General features: G+C 42.2%; 1 protein-coding gene across 5 annotated transcripts in view; it reads left to right on the top strand.

The window, feature by feature from the left end:
* The first annotated feature begins 468 nt into the window (after positions 1-468).
* IL1RL2 (interleukin 1 receptor like 2) overlaps positions 469-14,968 on the top strand; it is a 49,371-nt gene continuing 34,871 nt past the window's right edge. For 3 of the 5 annotated variants that reach the window (XM_060169639.1, XM_060169640.1, XM_060169636.1), the window contains exons 1-4: positions 913-948; positions 1,174-1,242; positions 2,039-2,270; positions 5,241-5,436. In XM_060169639.1, the coding sequence (XP_060025622.1) occupies positions 924-948; positions 1,174-1,242; positions 2,039-2,270; positions 5,241-5,436 (522 nt within the window). In that variant the 5' untranslated portion in view covers positions 913-923. Of the gene's footprint in view, positions 743-912; positions 949-1,173; positions 1,243-2,038; positions 2,271-5,240; positions 5,437-14,968 lie in introns of those variants that run through there. The other 2 variants (XM_060169638.1, XM_060169637.1) reach the window with 2 other exon arrangements.

Here is a 14,968-nt window from a genome sequence, read left to right as displayed (position 1 = left end):
TAACAGCACGACCCAGGCAGATAAATAATATTACTTAAAAGCCATCTGGGTCGGTGTCTACTCCGGGGGCATTCTATACAGGCCAATGCAGGGCATGTAATAACCGCTCGAATGGAGTTCGGAAAGGAAGGAATAGTTCATTTGGTGGCACAATTTGGAATAGATTTCAGCAGACAATTAATGGGGATGGAGGAACTTCTTAGCTGCCAGAAAATCCGGCACAAAGCCTTCGAACCCACTTCCTAGTGCGATGGCACGCTCCTTCCTAAGCTAGCACCGGGAAGGTAGGGCTGCCCCGCCCATCGTAGTGAGGAACTAGCCTGGTACGGAAATGCCACGACAGGACTCAGTCCCGGGCTGTCAGTCTCCACTTTCTACGAGTTCCTGCGCGCTCCGATCCAGTTCTGCAGGTACACATCCGGCTCGCGGAGTCTGCAGCTGAGCAGGGCGCGGGCGGGACGAGGAGGTGGCAAAAATGTGCGCGACTGGGCGGGGGCGGCGATCGGGACTCCCGGGCGGCCCCTGACCGGCTGGGCGACCTTGGGGGAGCGGACTCCATCTGTGGAAGAAGGTGTGGAGCCCGCGTCCACTGCCGGCCCGTCTTCCTCCCTCTTTTCCTGCCGGCCTTTGCCATATAGGCCTAAGCTGCCTTCTCCCGAGTGAGCAGGTTTCCGTTTAGACGGCCAGGCCCAGGAGGAACCTGAGGCCAAGGACGCGCAGGGAAGGCTACGCGCGACGCACGGTGGGCACTCGGGCGCCACCACGGGGAACGGGGGCCGCGGGCTGAGGCAGGCCGGGCGGCGAGCTGCGTGGCAGAAGGGGATGTCCCTGCGCCCCCAAAGGAGGCGACCGGGCAGCCTGGAAGAGGGTACCCGCCCCGATGCCCACACTGCGCCTCCGGCCCCTCCCGACCCCTCCCACTGATGCCTCTCCCCCCGGATTCTAGAGGTGGGCGCTCGGAGCAAGGGTGGGGCAAGGGAGGGAGCCGTCTTTGGGGGCGCGTCCGGATACATCTGGGGCCAAAGTTGGAGGTCTCCTCATGGAGCAGGAAAGGTCAAAAGCCTAGCTGGGATCTCTGAGATTCAGAGGTCGCAGAACCCTGGCCTCGTGCCGGGGGAGGGCGCGCTCCGCCCTCTGCGCCCCTTTCCACGCCTCCCTCTTTCTTCCTCGCAGCCTGTAGGGGAATGCCGTTGTTGCTGCTCTGCGTCGTGTCCACCGCTCTTCCACGATTTATCAGAGCAGGTACGTTCGGTTGGTTCGGGTCTCAGTGGCCCCCCTCCCTCCCTGCCACCCTGCCGCTCTGGGCGAGCCCCTGTGCAGACCTCCTGGGGGATCAAGTGAGACCGGAGCCTGGCCGGTGACACTCGCCCCAGGGGTCCAGGCAAAATCCCGCGGGAGACGCTCAGCCCCAAGCATCCCCTTCGAGCTTTGAAGTGACTTGAAGAGGGGTAGGAGATGGGCAAATTTGCAAGTCAAGGCTCGAGTTAAAATGCTCAAATAGATCTATAATACCGTCTACTTTATATGACAAACGGACATGTTAGACCCAAGGTAATAGCAAAGAAACCAGCCACGGAACAAATTACTTCCAAGAAACACTAAGCAATTTGTTAGAAACGAACTTTAAAGCTAGCGGAATTGTTTAACAATCCTTTGGGGGAGGAGATACTTACACCTTTTATTGGGGACGGACGAATTAACCGGGTAGCAGAGCAGAAGGAAAACAGGTCAAGTGGGGCTCAGAATAGGAACGTTTACACTGAAGGAGGAAGATGAAGGAATTGAGGGTCTTAGAAGGGAAAGAGGGGACTCATTCCAAATGGGGAGATCACTTGTTGAGGGGGAGGACCGAGTAAATTCCCTCTTATGGACAGATGTGAAGGACTTCGGGTCATGCTTTCACATCAGCAACTCCCATACTGAGAAAACTCTCACATAAAATTTCAAATCAGCAAGAAAATCGAGGTGTTTGTGGAAACTAATCATAACCAACACTAGCGCTCTCGGTTGTGATTATTTTTTTCCTTTCTTTCCCTAGATGCTTGCGAGGACGTGAGTATGCAGGATACTGTGTCAGTGGGCCAGCCTACGGCTTTTCACTGCATATACCCTCTGCCAACATCTGGGAAGGTAGATGCAACATGGTATAAATATCCTAGAAAAATCCCAGTATCCAAAAACATACAGTCTCGAATCCACCAGGACCAAAACTGGATTTTGTTTCTCCCTGTGAAAGGGGAGGACTCTGGGATCTACTACTGTGATACAAAGTAAGTTCCTCATTCATGAGAACTGTCTCTCTCATTTATATATATATATATATATATATATATATTTATATATAATATGTATAATATTTATATAATATATAATTCTTTTAGAAAAACTCTTGATAAACTCTTAATCAATGTAGAAAACAATGAGAAGAATATAGTTTTGTAATTGTTACGAGGTGGTTTCAATGAACAGACTTTTAAGCAGAACAGATTTGTAAATCAGTTGCTGGACCGTGAAATGCATCTTTTCCTATTGAGATGATGTCCAAGGCCAGCTTACAAAGCCTGTTTAATTCCAACATGATTGCTGCCTTCTTTCTTGGAATGCCAGAAGTTTTTGCGACAGGTGGTACATCCAGATAGGTATAAGCCTTCTTCAAGCACTTTTTGTAAGGGTTCTGCTATAGGAATTTAACAGTGACCAAGCACCCAGTATGTTCTAGACCCCATGCTAAGCCTTATGCTAGTAATGTAAGTAAGTGACAAAGGTCTGGTGGGAGATAGTTGAGCCTGGTTGGCACTGTGGTGAGCCAGAAAGCGTATGTCACACCAAAGGTGGCAGTCTATGCAGCAGTTCAAGTCCATCTTCCAAAATTTCAAGGTAACCTGGAAATTGGAATGTGTCTGTATGGGTGTGTGTGTGGTTAACTTTCCAATAAGCTTTGTGCATGTGTCCTAATTAAAACACATCTGTGGACCACATTTTGGCTGAGGGCCCCAATTTTGTTATCCCCCTTCGCTAATGTGCATGACCTTCATGAGTTATTTGACCTCCACGAGCCTTGGCTTTCTTATCTGTAAAGTGGGAGTAATGCCAGCCAGATAGGGTAGAAGTTAAAATGACCCCAGATCATGTGTGAAGTAGGTACTCCAGGAACATAGCTGCATCCTCCCTCTCTTGCGGTTCCTCGGTATTTGCCAGCCTCTTTCTGTGTTTCAGGATGGCCATGACCTTCTCTGATTCCTGCCAGATTCCTCATTTCCGTGTGATTGACTCGAAGTACATGGTTACTCAGTGGCACAGGTGGAAGTGCCAGTAGCCCCTTCCCCAAAATTTCACTCACTCTGCAGCCCGGCTGCTGACGTCTTGAGGGGGTCTGCTCTCCTCTTTCCTCCAGGTTATTCACTAACCAGAGTTGGAGATCGTATGCCGCACAAATCTGTCTGAACGTCCAGGCTGGATTTATTTATTTTTTATTCTAACTGGGACTTCGTTTTTATTTATCTTTATTGGGGTGTAATTGATTTACAATGTTGTGTTACTTTCTGCTGTACAGCAAAGTAAATCAGTCATACGTATGTCCACTCTTTTTTAGACTCTTTTCCCATATAGGTCATTACATAGTATTGAGTAGAGAGTTCCCTGTGCTATACAGTAGGTCTTTATTAGTTATCTATTTTATATATAGTAGTGTGTATATGTCAATCCCAATCTCCCAATTTATCCCTCTCCCCCGCTTTCCCCTGGTAACCATAAGATTGTTTTCTACATCTGTAACTCTATTTCTGTTTTGTAAATAAGTTCATTTGTATCATTTTTTTAGATTCTGCATATAAGCGCTATCATGTGATATTTATCTTTGTATGATTTACTTCATTTAGTATGATAATCTCTAGGTCCATCCATGTTGCTGCAAATGGCATTATTTCATTGTTTTTTATGGCTGAATAATATTCCATTGTGTGTGTGTGTGTGTGTGTGTGTGTGTGTGTGTGTGTGTGTGTGTGTGTATATATATATATATATATAGCACATCTTCTTTATCTGTTTCTCTGTTGATGGACATTTAGGTTGCTTTCATGTCTTGGCTTTTGTAAATAGTGCTGCAATGAACACTGGGGTGCATGGATCTTTTTGAATTATGGTTTTCTCCAGATATATACCCAGGAGTGGGATTGCTGGATCACAGGCTGGATTTAAAATATTTAAATATGGGAGCTGTGAAATGGGGCAAAATAATCTTTCCTAGAATGTAGACATCAATACTGTCTGTCATGGAAGAAAATAAACATGAATTCTCACAAATCTTTAATATATAGATATGATACATGTTTAGTAAACTGTATATTTTTACTTTGAAATAATTCAAATTCATATCACATTTGCAAGAATTGTATAAAGGGCTCCTGCCTACCCTTTATCTAGATTTCTATTATTTAACATTTTGCCACATTTTCCCCATCATCACCTGTGTATGTTACACACGGTATTTTTTCTAAACCATTTTATTCCAAATCATCTCAGTTGTATGCATCAGGTCCCTTTACCCCTTAATATTTCAATGTGTCTTTCCTCTCAGCAAGAATATTCTCTTACATCATCACAGAATAGTTATCACATTCAGGAAATTTAACCATCACACAATACTTTATCTAGTAACCAATTTGTATTCTAATTTTCTCAATCTTCTCAATGATGACTTTTATAAATGTTTTTCTTCCTTTTCCTGTGGAAGATTGAATCCAAGATCACTGCATTGCATTTGGTTGTCATGTACTTTTAATCTCTTTTCATCTGGAACAGATCTTCAGCCTGTTTTGTGTGTGTGACATTGACATTTTTAAGAAGTACAGACAATTATTTTATATTGTATCTCTTAATTTGGGTTTGCCAGATATTTCTTCATGAATCGGTTCAGGCTGAGCCTTCTTGGCTGGAATGCTATGGAAGTGGTTTGCATTCTCTTCAGACAGCACACTCGGAGACACCTAGCATCCGCGTGTCCCTGCTTGGTGATGTTCATTTTGACCATTTGGTTAAGATGTCCTCCCGTGTTTCCACCATCCAAATACATCTTTTTTCCTTTCGTAATGAATGACTTGTGAGATGTATGCTGTCTTGTTTGAGGCAGAGGGTTTCCACAGTGCTTGGAAGAGGATTTGGAAATATTTGGAGATAAACAGAATTATTTGGTTTTGTGACTGTTTGAGTTTATGAGGTTTCAATCTGTTGTTTTCTTACAGTGATACAAACACCTGTCCCAGGATGCAAGTCAACCTCACTGTATTTAAAAAACATTGGTGTGGTACTTCTGGAAACAGTCAACCGCATATGCCAGATGAGTACAAACAGATTTTATACGTTGGAAGAGATGACATTCTTATATGTCCTCTGAACTTCCCAGACAGTTTTCATTTGGATTCAGTAAAGTGGTATAAGGTAAAACAAAAAAAATTTCCTATTGATATTTTCCTTCCTCTTCTTTAAAACCTACTTGTTTTTTTAGTTTAAGCTGTACCTTTTGAAGCAGAACTGGTAAAGAGAGAGATTTGTGTACGTAAGATTTGTTAGCTAATTGCTATGGATAATTTAATGCTGTTAATTACTTATTTTTTTAATTTGTAGTTATTAGAGCTTGGTCATAGCTTATTGTTGGAATCCACCCCTCCTCCAATTATTCTTACTTTTCAGACTATCCTTCGTTATTCTTTTTAATTAAGATTGATAAGTAGTTTCTTTGAATGGGTAGTACACACATAGGGTTCAGGAATCACGAAGTATCAGAAGGCATGCCCCGGAAAGTCCCCTTCCCACTCCTGATTCATATTTGCGCAGGCCCATCTCACCTTCCATGACATGTGGCTACTGTAATTGGTTTCTTGCAGACCTTGCATTATTCTTGTGTAATGCCATGCAAGCAGATAAAACTATACCTCCTAGTCCTTTCTTTTTTTATGGAAACAGGGCATCCTATACTCACCTTCCTGCACCTTGTGTTTTCACCTGCAAACCTTCTCTTTGCTTGATTGCACTGGCAGACAATAATGGCAAAGGCATAATCCTTGGCACAGAGGTGCACAGACGAGGTATTTAATATCTGAATTAGTTCTCTCCCAGCTCTGCTTGTTAGCATTTGCCAGTACAACCATCTGGGTCATGAGTACTCTTTGTGGGAAGGTTTCTATGTACAGTTTCAATTTCTTTAACGGTGATAGGATTATACAAATTTCTTATTTATTCTTGAATGGGTTTTTGTAGGATGGTTTTCTAGGAAATTGTTCATTTCATTAAACGTTTCAAAGGCTCTGGCATGAAATGGTTTATCATTTCTCTGCTTTTAATGTCTGCTTCTGTAGTAAGGTTCATCTTTTATCCCCATTACAATATGTTTCTCTCTGTCTCTGTCTCTCTTTCTCTCTCACACACACACACTCTCTTTCTCCTTCTCACTTGATTAGTCTTATAAAAGATTTGCAGTCAGTTCTATTACTCCTTTCAAAGCACCAATTTTTGCCTTTGTCAGTCCTCTCTGTTATGTATTTCACATTCATTTAGCTTGTTTCTGTTTTCCCCTCTCACAAGGAAAGTGGCAATGAATGCCCTTATCGTGTATTTTATTTTATTCTAATTTTTTTCTTTCCCATTATGGTTTATTACAGAATATTGAATATGGTTCCCTGTGCTCTACAGTAGGACTTTGTGTATCTCTTTTATATATGATCGTTTGTATCCGCTAGTCCCAAACTCCTAATTCATCCCTCCCCCCACCTCCCCACCCCTCTTTCCCCTTTGGTAACCATAAGTTTGTTTTCTATGTCTGTGAGTCTCTTTCTGTTTTGTAAATAAGTTTGGTTGTATCATGTTTTAGATTCCACATATAAATGATAGCATACAATATTTGTCTTTCTCTGTCTGACTTACTTCACTCGGCATGATAATCTCTAGGTCCATCCATTTGCTACAAATGACATTTTTTAATGGCTGAGTAGTATTCCATTGTATATATGTACCACGTCTTCTTTATTCATTCACCTGTCGATGGGCATGCTTTCAGTGAAATCCTCATGTGGTGAATCAGCTGGAAGGGCTTGAGTATGGTGCCACGTTGATCATTAGGCTATTTCAGAAATTGAGTTAGGAAGTGGGGATCATCAAGAGAGCATGTGAAGTAGAACGGATAGAATGGGGGGGAAGGGGAGGGTGAGCAGGGGGAGGGAACTCATTCCTGCTGCCCCCGATTGTCCCTGTCAAGTGGAAGGAGATGTGATGTGGAGAGTGTGAAAGAGCAGACAGGCGAGCAGGTGGGAGAGAGAGTTGAAGGAGATGCAAAGACTTTCTACGGTGAGGACCATGGATTTGTTTATGTTTGTGTGTTTAGCTCCTGTCGTGCTCATCCGGTTGTAGGGTTGTAGGAGAGGGATGGCAGGATGAACTCAGCATGGGGTTTCTCTGGATAAATACACTGGAAGGATGAAGGGTTTCCTTAATCCTTGACTTGAGGACTTAAAAGGAGATCATTCAAGTGATGGCCACGTGAGTCTAGGTGGGACAGGAAAGGAAATGATGCCTGAAGGATACCGGTGATTAGGAGAAATTAGAGGGGTCCAAGGACTGATCCAGGTTAAGATGGAAAAATGGGCTGGATAGCTAGAAAGTTCACCATATCACATGATGGACGTGGTGGGTACAGGCTCCCCATCCACGGGGAGGCTCTTCATATTATAGAGCTTGCAAGGCTATTGATAAAAAAATAAGAACAAAGCACCCAGAACCACACCCTACGTTTTCCTAACCTATAGCTAAGGTTCTGGATGTGGTACAGTTTCTCCAGCTGGCTTCACTGAAAAGCTAAAGTGAGTATGGTGATCTGCTTTTCTACTGGACGTGGGCTTTCTGCCGCAGTGTTCCAGGGCCCAGTCTCCAGCTTCGTGGGAGCTGAGAAGCAGTAGGCATGTCTTCTGACTTATTGTTGTTGTGGCTCCAGCAAACGTGCTGGGACTTCACTTGCTGCAGTTGTGTAAGTGGCAACTCCTGGTCCCTGACTTGCAGGTGGTATATCTCAAAGTCTCGATTCCCACCATCAGGATGGTGGTGGAGGAAGCAGCTGTCATGCGAACTCGTTCTGCATTGTGCTTCAGCACCTAAGGTTCTGTTTTAAATCCTTTTCTGCTTAAAAGAGCTAGAATTTTTTTTTTTTCCGAAACAAATCCAGTCTGGGAGACATGGCCTCATAGAATTGTTTGGAAGAGTAATTGAAATAATCTATCCACTAAGCCCTTAGTTCAGTGTGGGTACATAGTAATTACTTAATAAATAAATACTAGATATTATTACTTAGTTAAAATAAAAGAAAGAAACAGGTGGAATAATAAGAAATTATCATCAGAATGGTATATTTTTTCTAAATTAACAATTTTTTATTGTGCTAAAATATGTATAACATAAAATTTAGCATTTCAATGATTTTTCAGTGTACAGCTCTGTGGCATTAAGTACATTCACCTTGCTGTACAACCAGAACTTTTTTATCTTCCCAGATGGAAACTCTGTACCCACTGAACAATAACGCCTCATTTTCCTCCCCACCCCCAAGCCCCTGGCAACCACCATTCTATTTTTTGTCTCTATGAATTTGACTATTCTAGGAATCTCATATAAGTGGAATCTTACAGTATTTACACTTTTGTGACTGGCTGATTCTACTTAGCATAATGGCTTCAAGGTTCATCCGTGTTGTAGCATGTGTCAGGATTTCTTTCCTTTTTAAGGCTGGATAATATTCCATTGTATGTATAGACCACATTTTGTTTATCCATTCATTTTTCAATGGACACAGATTGTTACCAGCATTCGGCTCTTGTGAATAATGCTGCTTTAAACATGGATGTACAAATATCTCTTTGGCCCCTGCTTTCAGTTCTTTTGGATATATTATCAGAAGTGAAATTTCTGGATCATATGGTAATTCTATGTTTAAGTTTCTGAGGGATTGCCATAATGTTCCCTTTTCTCCGCTCTTCCTCCCTTCCTTCCTTCCTTCTTGTCATTCTAATGATAAGAAGTGAGTTTATGTGTTCAGCACTTATTCTGTACATGGTACATTACTTTCCCAATAATGCTTTCAGTGGTGTGTGTGTGTGTTTGTGTGTGCAAGACAGACACATACACATAAGCTGTCTGGCTATAAAGCCACGGAAGGGACTGTGTATTATTTATTACTCTCCCCCTAAGGTCTATCGTAGTGTCTTCACTCTATTAAAAAAAGAATGAGGTCTTCCTGATTTCAGCTGAAGAGTTTGATTGATGTTTCTTCCATTGATGTTTGAATGATGTCTCCAAGTGACTGTGTCAGTGTTCAGACAAATCACATGTCACTGTTCTCACCAGACTGGATGAGGCACCAACGTGTGAGTGCAATGCAGTGAATTTGTCTGTACGGTGACACAGCGACTTGGAGAAAGTATGTGACCATATGGTAGTTGCTATGCTCAGTATGTCTAAGTTCCTGACATTTCCAGTTTCTATTCATTCCCAGCAGAGATAAGAATGGCATGAGGAGGGAGAACCACAGCAGTGTGTCCGAGTTCCTCCTCCTGGGGCTCCCCACCCTTCCAGAGCAGCAGGGCGTGTTCTTTGCCCTGTTCCTGGGCATGTACCTGACCACGGTGCTGGAGAACATGCTCATCCTCTGCTCATCAGGCTGGACTCTTGCTTCCACACCCCCATGTACTTCTTCCTCAGGCACTTGGCCCTGACTGATGTCTCCTTTTCACCTGTCACTGTCCCAGAGATACTGATGAACATGCAGATTAATACAAATCTATCACATAGACAGGGTGCATTTCACAGGTGTATTCTTATATACTTTTTGGTTCTGTTGATAATTTCCTCCTCGCCGTGATGGCATATGATTTATTTTTGTATACAGCATTAGGAAGTGTTCTAATATCTTTCTTTTACATGTAGCTGTCGAGTTTTCCCAGCATCACTTATTGAAGAGGCTGTCTTTACTCCATTGTATATTCTTGCCTCCTTTGACAAAGATAAGGTAACCATATGTGCATGGGTTTATATCTGGGTTTTCTATCCTGTTCCATTGATCTATATTTCTGTTTTTGTGCCAGTACCATACTGTCTTGATTACTGTAGCTTTGTAGTATAGTCTGAAGCCAGGAAGCCTGATTCCTCCAGCTCCATTTTTCTTTCTCAAGATTGCTTTGGCTATTCGGGGTCTTTTGTGTTTCCATACAGATTGTGAAATTTTTTGTTCCAGTTCTGTGAAAAATGCCATTGGTAGTTTGATAGGGATTGCACTGAATCTGTAGATTGCTTTGGGTAGTATAGTCATTTTCACAATGTTGATTCTTCCAATCCAAGAACATGGTATATTTCTCCATCTGTCTGTATCATCTTTAATTTCTTTCATCAGTGTCTTATAGTTTCTGCATACAGGTCTTTTGTCTCCTTAAGTAGGTTTATTCCTAGGTATTTTATTCTTTTTGTTGCAGTGGTAAGTGGGAGTGTTTCCTACATTTCTCTTTAAGATTTTTCATCATTAGTGTATAGGAATGCAAGAGATTTCTGTGCATTAATTTTGTATCTTGCAACTTTACCAAATTCACTGATTAGCTCTAGTAGTTTTCTGGTAGCATCTTTAGGATTCTCTATGTATAGTATCATGTCATCTGCAAACAGTGACCGTTGTACTTCTTTTTTGATTTGGATTCCTTTTATTTCTTTTTCTTCTCTGATTGCTGTGGCTAAAACTTCCAAAACTCTGTTGAATAATAGTGGTGAGAGTCGGCAACCTTGTCTTGTTCCTGACCTTAGAGGAAATGGTTTCAGTTTTTCACCATTGAGAATGATGTTGGCTGTGGGTTTGTCATATATGGCCTTTATTATACTGAGATAGGTTCCCTCTATGCCTACTTTCTGGAGAGTTATTATAAATGGGTGTTGAATTTTGTCAAAAATTTTTCCTGCATCTACTGAGATGATCATATGATTTTTATCCTTCAGTTTGTTAATATGGTGTATCACATTGATTGATTGATTTGCATATATAGAAGAATCTTTGTATTCCTGGGATAGAACCCACTTGATCATGGTGTATGACCCTTTTAATGTGCTAGTATTTTGTTGAGGATTTTTGCATCTATGTTCATCAGTGATAGTGGCCTGTGGTTTTCTTTTGTGTGTGTGTGACATCTTTGTCTGGTTTTAGTATCAGGGTGATGGTGGCCTCATAGAATGAGTTTGGGTATGTTCCTTCCTCTGCTGTATTTTGGAAGAGTTTGAGAAGGATAGGTGTTAGCTCTTCTCTAAATGTTTGATAGAATTCTCCTGTGAAGCCATCTGGTCCAGAGCTTTTGTTTGTTGGAAGATTTTTAATCACAGTTTCAATTTTAGTGCTTGTGATTGGTCTGTTCATATTTTCTATTTCTTCCCGGTTCAGTCTCGGAAAGCTGTGCTTTTCTAAGAATTTGTCCATTTCTTCCAGGTTGTCCATTTTACTAGCATATAGTTGCTTGTAGTAATCTTTCATGATCCTTTGTATTTCTGTAGTATCAGTTGTTACTTGTCCTTTTTCATTTCTAAGTCTATTGACTTGAGTCTTCTTCCTTTTTTTCTTGATGAGTCTGGCTAATGGTTTATCAATTTTGTTCATCTTCTCAAAGAACCAGATTTTAGTTTTATTGATCTTTGCAACTGTTTCCTTCATTTCTTTTTCATTTATTTCTGATCTGATCTTTATGATTTCTTTCCTTCTGCTAACCTTGGGTATTTTTTGTTCTTCTTTCTCTGATTGCTTTAGGTGTAAGGTTAGGTTGTTTATTTGAGATTTTTCTTGTTTCTTGAGGTAGGATTGTAGTGCTATAAACTTCCCTTTTGGAACTGCTTTTGCTACATCCCATAGGTTTTGGGTCATCGTGTTTTCATTGTCATTTGTTTCTAGGTATTTTTTGATGTCCTCTTTGATTTCTTCAGTGATCTCTTAGTTATTTAGTAGTGTCTTGTTTAGCCTCCATGTGTTTGTATTTTTTACAGTTTTTTTCCTGTAATTTATATCTAGTCTCATAGCATTGTGGTCAGAAAAGATGCTTGATACGATTTCAATTTTCTTAAATTTACCACAGCTTGATTTGTGACCCAAGATATGATCAATCCTGGAGAATGTTCCATGAGAACTGGAGAAGAAAGTGTATTCTGTTGTTTTTGGATGGAAGGTCCTATAAATATCAATTAAGTCTATCTTGTTTAATGTGTCATTTAAAGCTGTGTTTTCTTATTTATTTTCATTTTGGATGATGTGTCCATTGGTGTAAGTGAGGTGTTAAAGTCCCCTACTATTTTTGTGTTACTGTCGACTTCCCCTTTTATGGCTGTTAGCATTTGTCTTATGTATTGAGGTGCTTCTGTGTTGGGTGCATAAATATTTACAATTGTTGTATCTTCTTCTTGTATTGATCCCTTGATCATTATGTAGTGTCCTTATTTGTCTCTTGTAATAGTCTTTATTTTAATGTCTATTTTGTCTGATATGAGAATTGCCTACTCCAGCTTTCTTTTGATTTTCATTTGCATGGAATATCTTTTTCCATCCCCTCACTTTCAGTCTGTATGTGTCCCTAGGTCTGAAGTGGGTCTCTTTTAGAGAGGATATATATGGGTCTTGTTTTTGTATCTATTCAGACTGTATGTCTTTTGGTTGGAGCACTTAATCCATTTACACTTAAGGTAATTATTAGTGTGTGTGTTCTTACTACCATTTTCTTAATTGTTCTTGGTTTGTTTTTGTAGGTCTTTCCCTTCTCTTGTGTTTCCCGCCTAGAGAAGTTCCTTTAGCATGTGTTGTAAAGCTGGTTTGGTGATGTTGAATTCTCTTCACTTTTGCTTGTCTGTAAAGGTTTTGTTTTCTCCATCAAATCTGATTGAGATTCTTGCTGGTTAGAGTAATCTCGGTTGTAAGTTTTTCCGTTTCATCACTTTAAATATGTCTGCCACCCCCTTCTGGCTTGTAGAGTTTCTGCTGAAAGATCAGCTATTAACCTTATGGGGATTCCCACCACAGCGGCTCAGGCCTGACATCAGGCTGGAGCAGCAGGACCCTGTCAGCCACACAGCTCAGAAGAAAAGTAAGACAAAAAGGAAGAAAAAAATAAATAAATGAAAAAATTATTTGAATAAAAATATTAAAAAAAATAATAATAATAAAGGAGAGAGCCACCAAACCAATAAAACAAGTCCACCAGTGATAACAAGGGCTAAAAACTAAACTAAGATAAACATAAAAATCAGAAACAAATCAGTCACAGACAGTAAAACTCAAGTTTACAGTTGCTCCCAAAGTCCACTCCCTCAATTTTGGGATGATTCGTTGTCTATTCAGGTGTTCCACAGACGCAGCGTACATCAAGTTGATTGTGGAGATTTAATCCGCTGCTCCTGTGGCTGGACAGAGAAATTTCCTTTTCTCTTCTTTGTTCGCACAGCTCCTAGGGCTCAGCTTTGGTCTTGGCCCCATCTCTGCGTGTAGGTCACCTTCAGGCATCTGTTCCCGCCCAGAGAGGACTGAGTTAAAGCAGCAGCTGATTAGGGAGCTCTTGCTCACTCAGACCAGGGGGAGGGAGGGGTAAGGTAGTTATAATTGGAATGCGGGGCGAGCCTGCAGCAGCAGAGGCCAGCATAACGTTGCAACAGCCTGAGTCGCACCATGTGTTCTCCTGGGATACTTGTCCCTGGATCACGGAACCCTGGCAGTGGCAGGCTACACAGGCTCCCGGGGGGTGGTGGTGGTGGTGGTGGTGGTGTGGAGAGTGACCTGTGCTCGCACACAGGATTGTTGGTGGCGGCAGCAGCAGCCTTAGCATCTCATGTTCGTCTCTGGTGTCCATGCTGATAGCCGTGGCTTGCGCCCGTCTCTGGAGCTCATTTAGGCAGTGCTCTGCCTTCTGTGGGCAGCGGGGAAGGAATCCCCTTTCCTCAAACACCCCAAAACAATGGTCTCTCACCTCTTAGGCAGTTCCAGAATTTTTCCTGGCCTCCCTCCCGGCTAGCTGTGGTGCACTAGCCGCCTTTAGGCTGTGTCCACGCAGCCAACCCCAGTCCTCTCCCTGGGATCTGACCTCCGAAGCTAGAGCCTCAGCTCCCAGCCCCCACCCACCCCGGCGGGTGAACAGACAAGGCTCTCAGGCTGGTGAGTGCTGGTTGGCACCAGTCCTCTGTGCAGGAATCTCTCTGCTTTGCCCTCTGCACCCCTATTGCTGCACTCTCCTCCATGGCTCCAAAGCTTCCCCCCCGCCACCCCCTGTCTCCACCAGTGAAGGGGCTTCCTAGTGTGTGGAAACTTTTCCTCCTTCACAGCTCCCTCTCCAAGGGGCAGGTCCTGTCCCTATTCTTTTGTCTCTGTTTTTTCTTTTCTCTTTTGCCCTACCCAAGCATGTGGGGATTTTCTTGCCTTTTTGGAAGTCTGAGGTCTTCTGCCAGCGTTCAGTAGTTGTTCTGTAGGAGTTATTCCACATGTAGGTGTATTTTTGATGTATTTGTGGGGAGGAAGGTGATTTCCATGTCTTACTCCTCCACCATCTGGAAGGTCCCCCCCAGAATGGAATATTTTTATTTTTAAGAATTTAGGGACAGAGTAGTTCTGGATAATGACAAAATCTGGCTTGTGGCAGAGAGAATTGAAGACTCATAGGAGTAGAGGTGGTCCTTGAGATTGGAGGTGTTCCAGAGGAGAAAGTTCAGGTGTTAGAACATCCATGCTCATAGACTCTGAAGTATCCACATTTGGAAAAACAGGAATGTCTCCTTTTTTTTTTCAATTCCAAATTACTCCTCAATACAATGGTTTCTGCCCTATCACCATACTGGATCTATAGTTGCTGAGTTACTACTGGCTTCCCAGCTGCTAAATTTAGCATTCATTTCCAATCCTGATCCTGATTTTGATCTCTTGTGGTGTCCATCG

The sequence above is a fragment of the Lagenorhynchus albirostris genome, chromosome 13 (assembly GCF_949774975.1).
Source record: "Lagenorhynchus albirostris chromosome 13, mLagAlb1.1, whole genome shotgun sequence".
NCBI classification, from domain to species: Eukaryota; Metazoa; Chordata; class Mammalia; order Artiodactyla; family Delphinidae; genus Lagenorhynchus; species Lagenorhynchus albirostris.
Note: the sequence above shows the minus strand (reverse complement) of the source record. Positions and strands in the feature narration are given on the sequence as shown.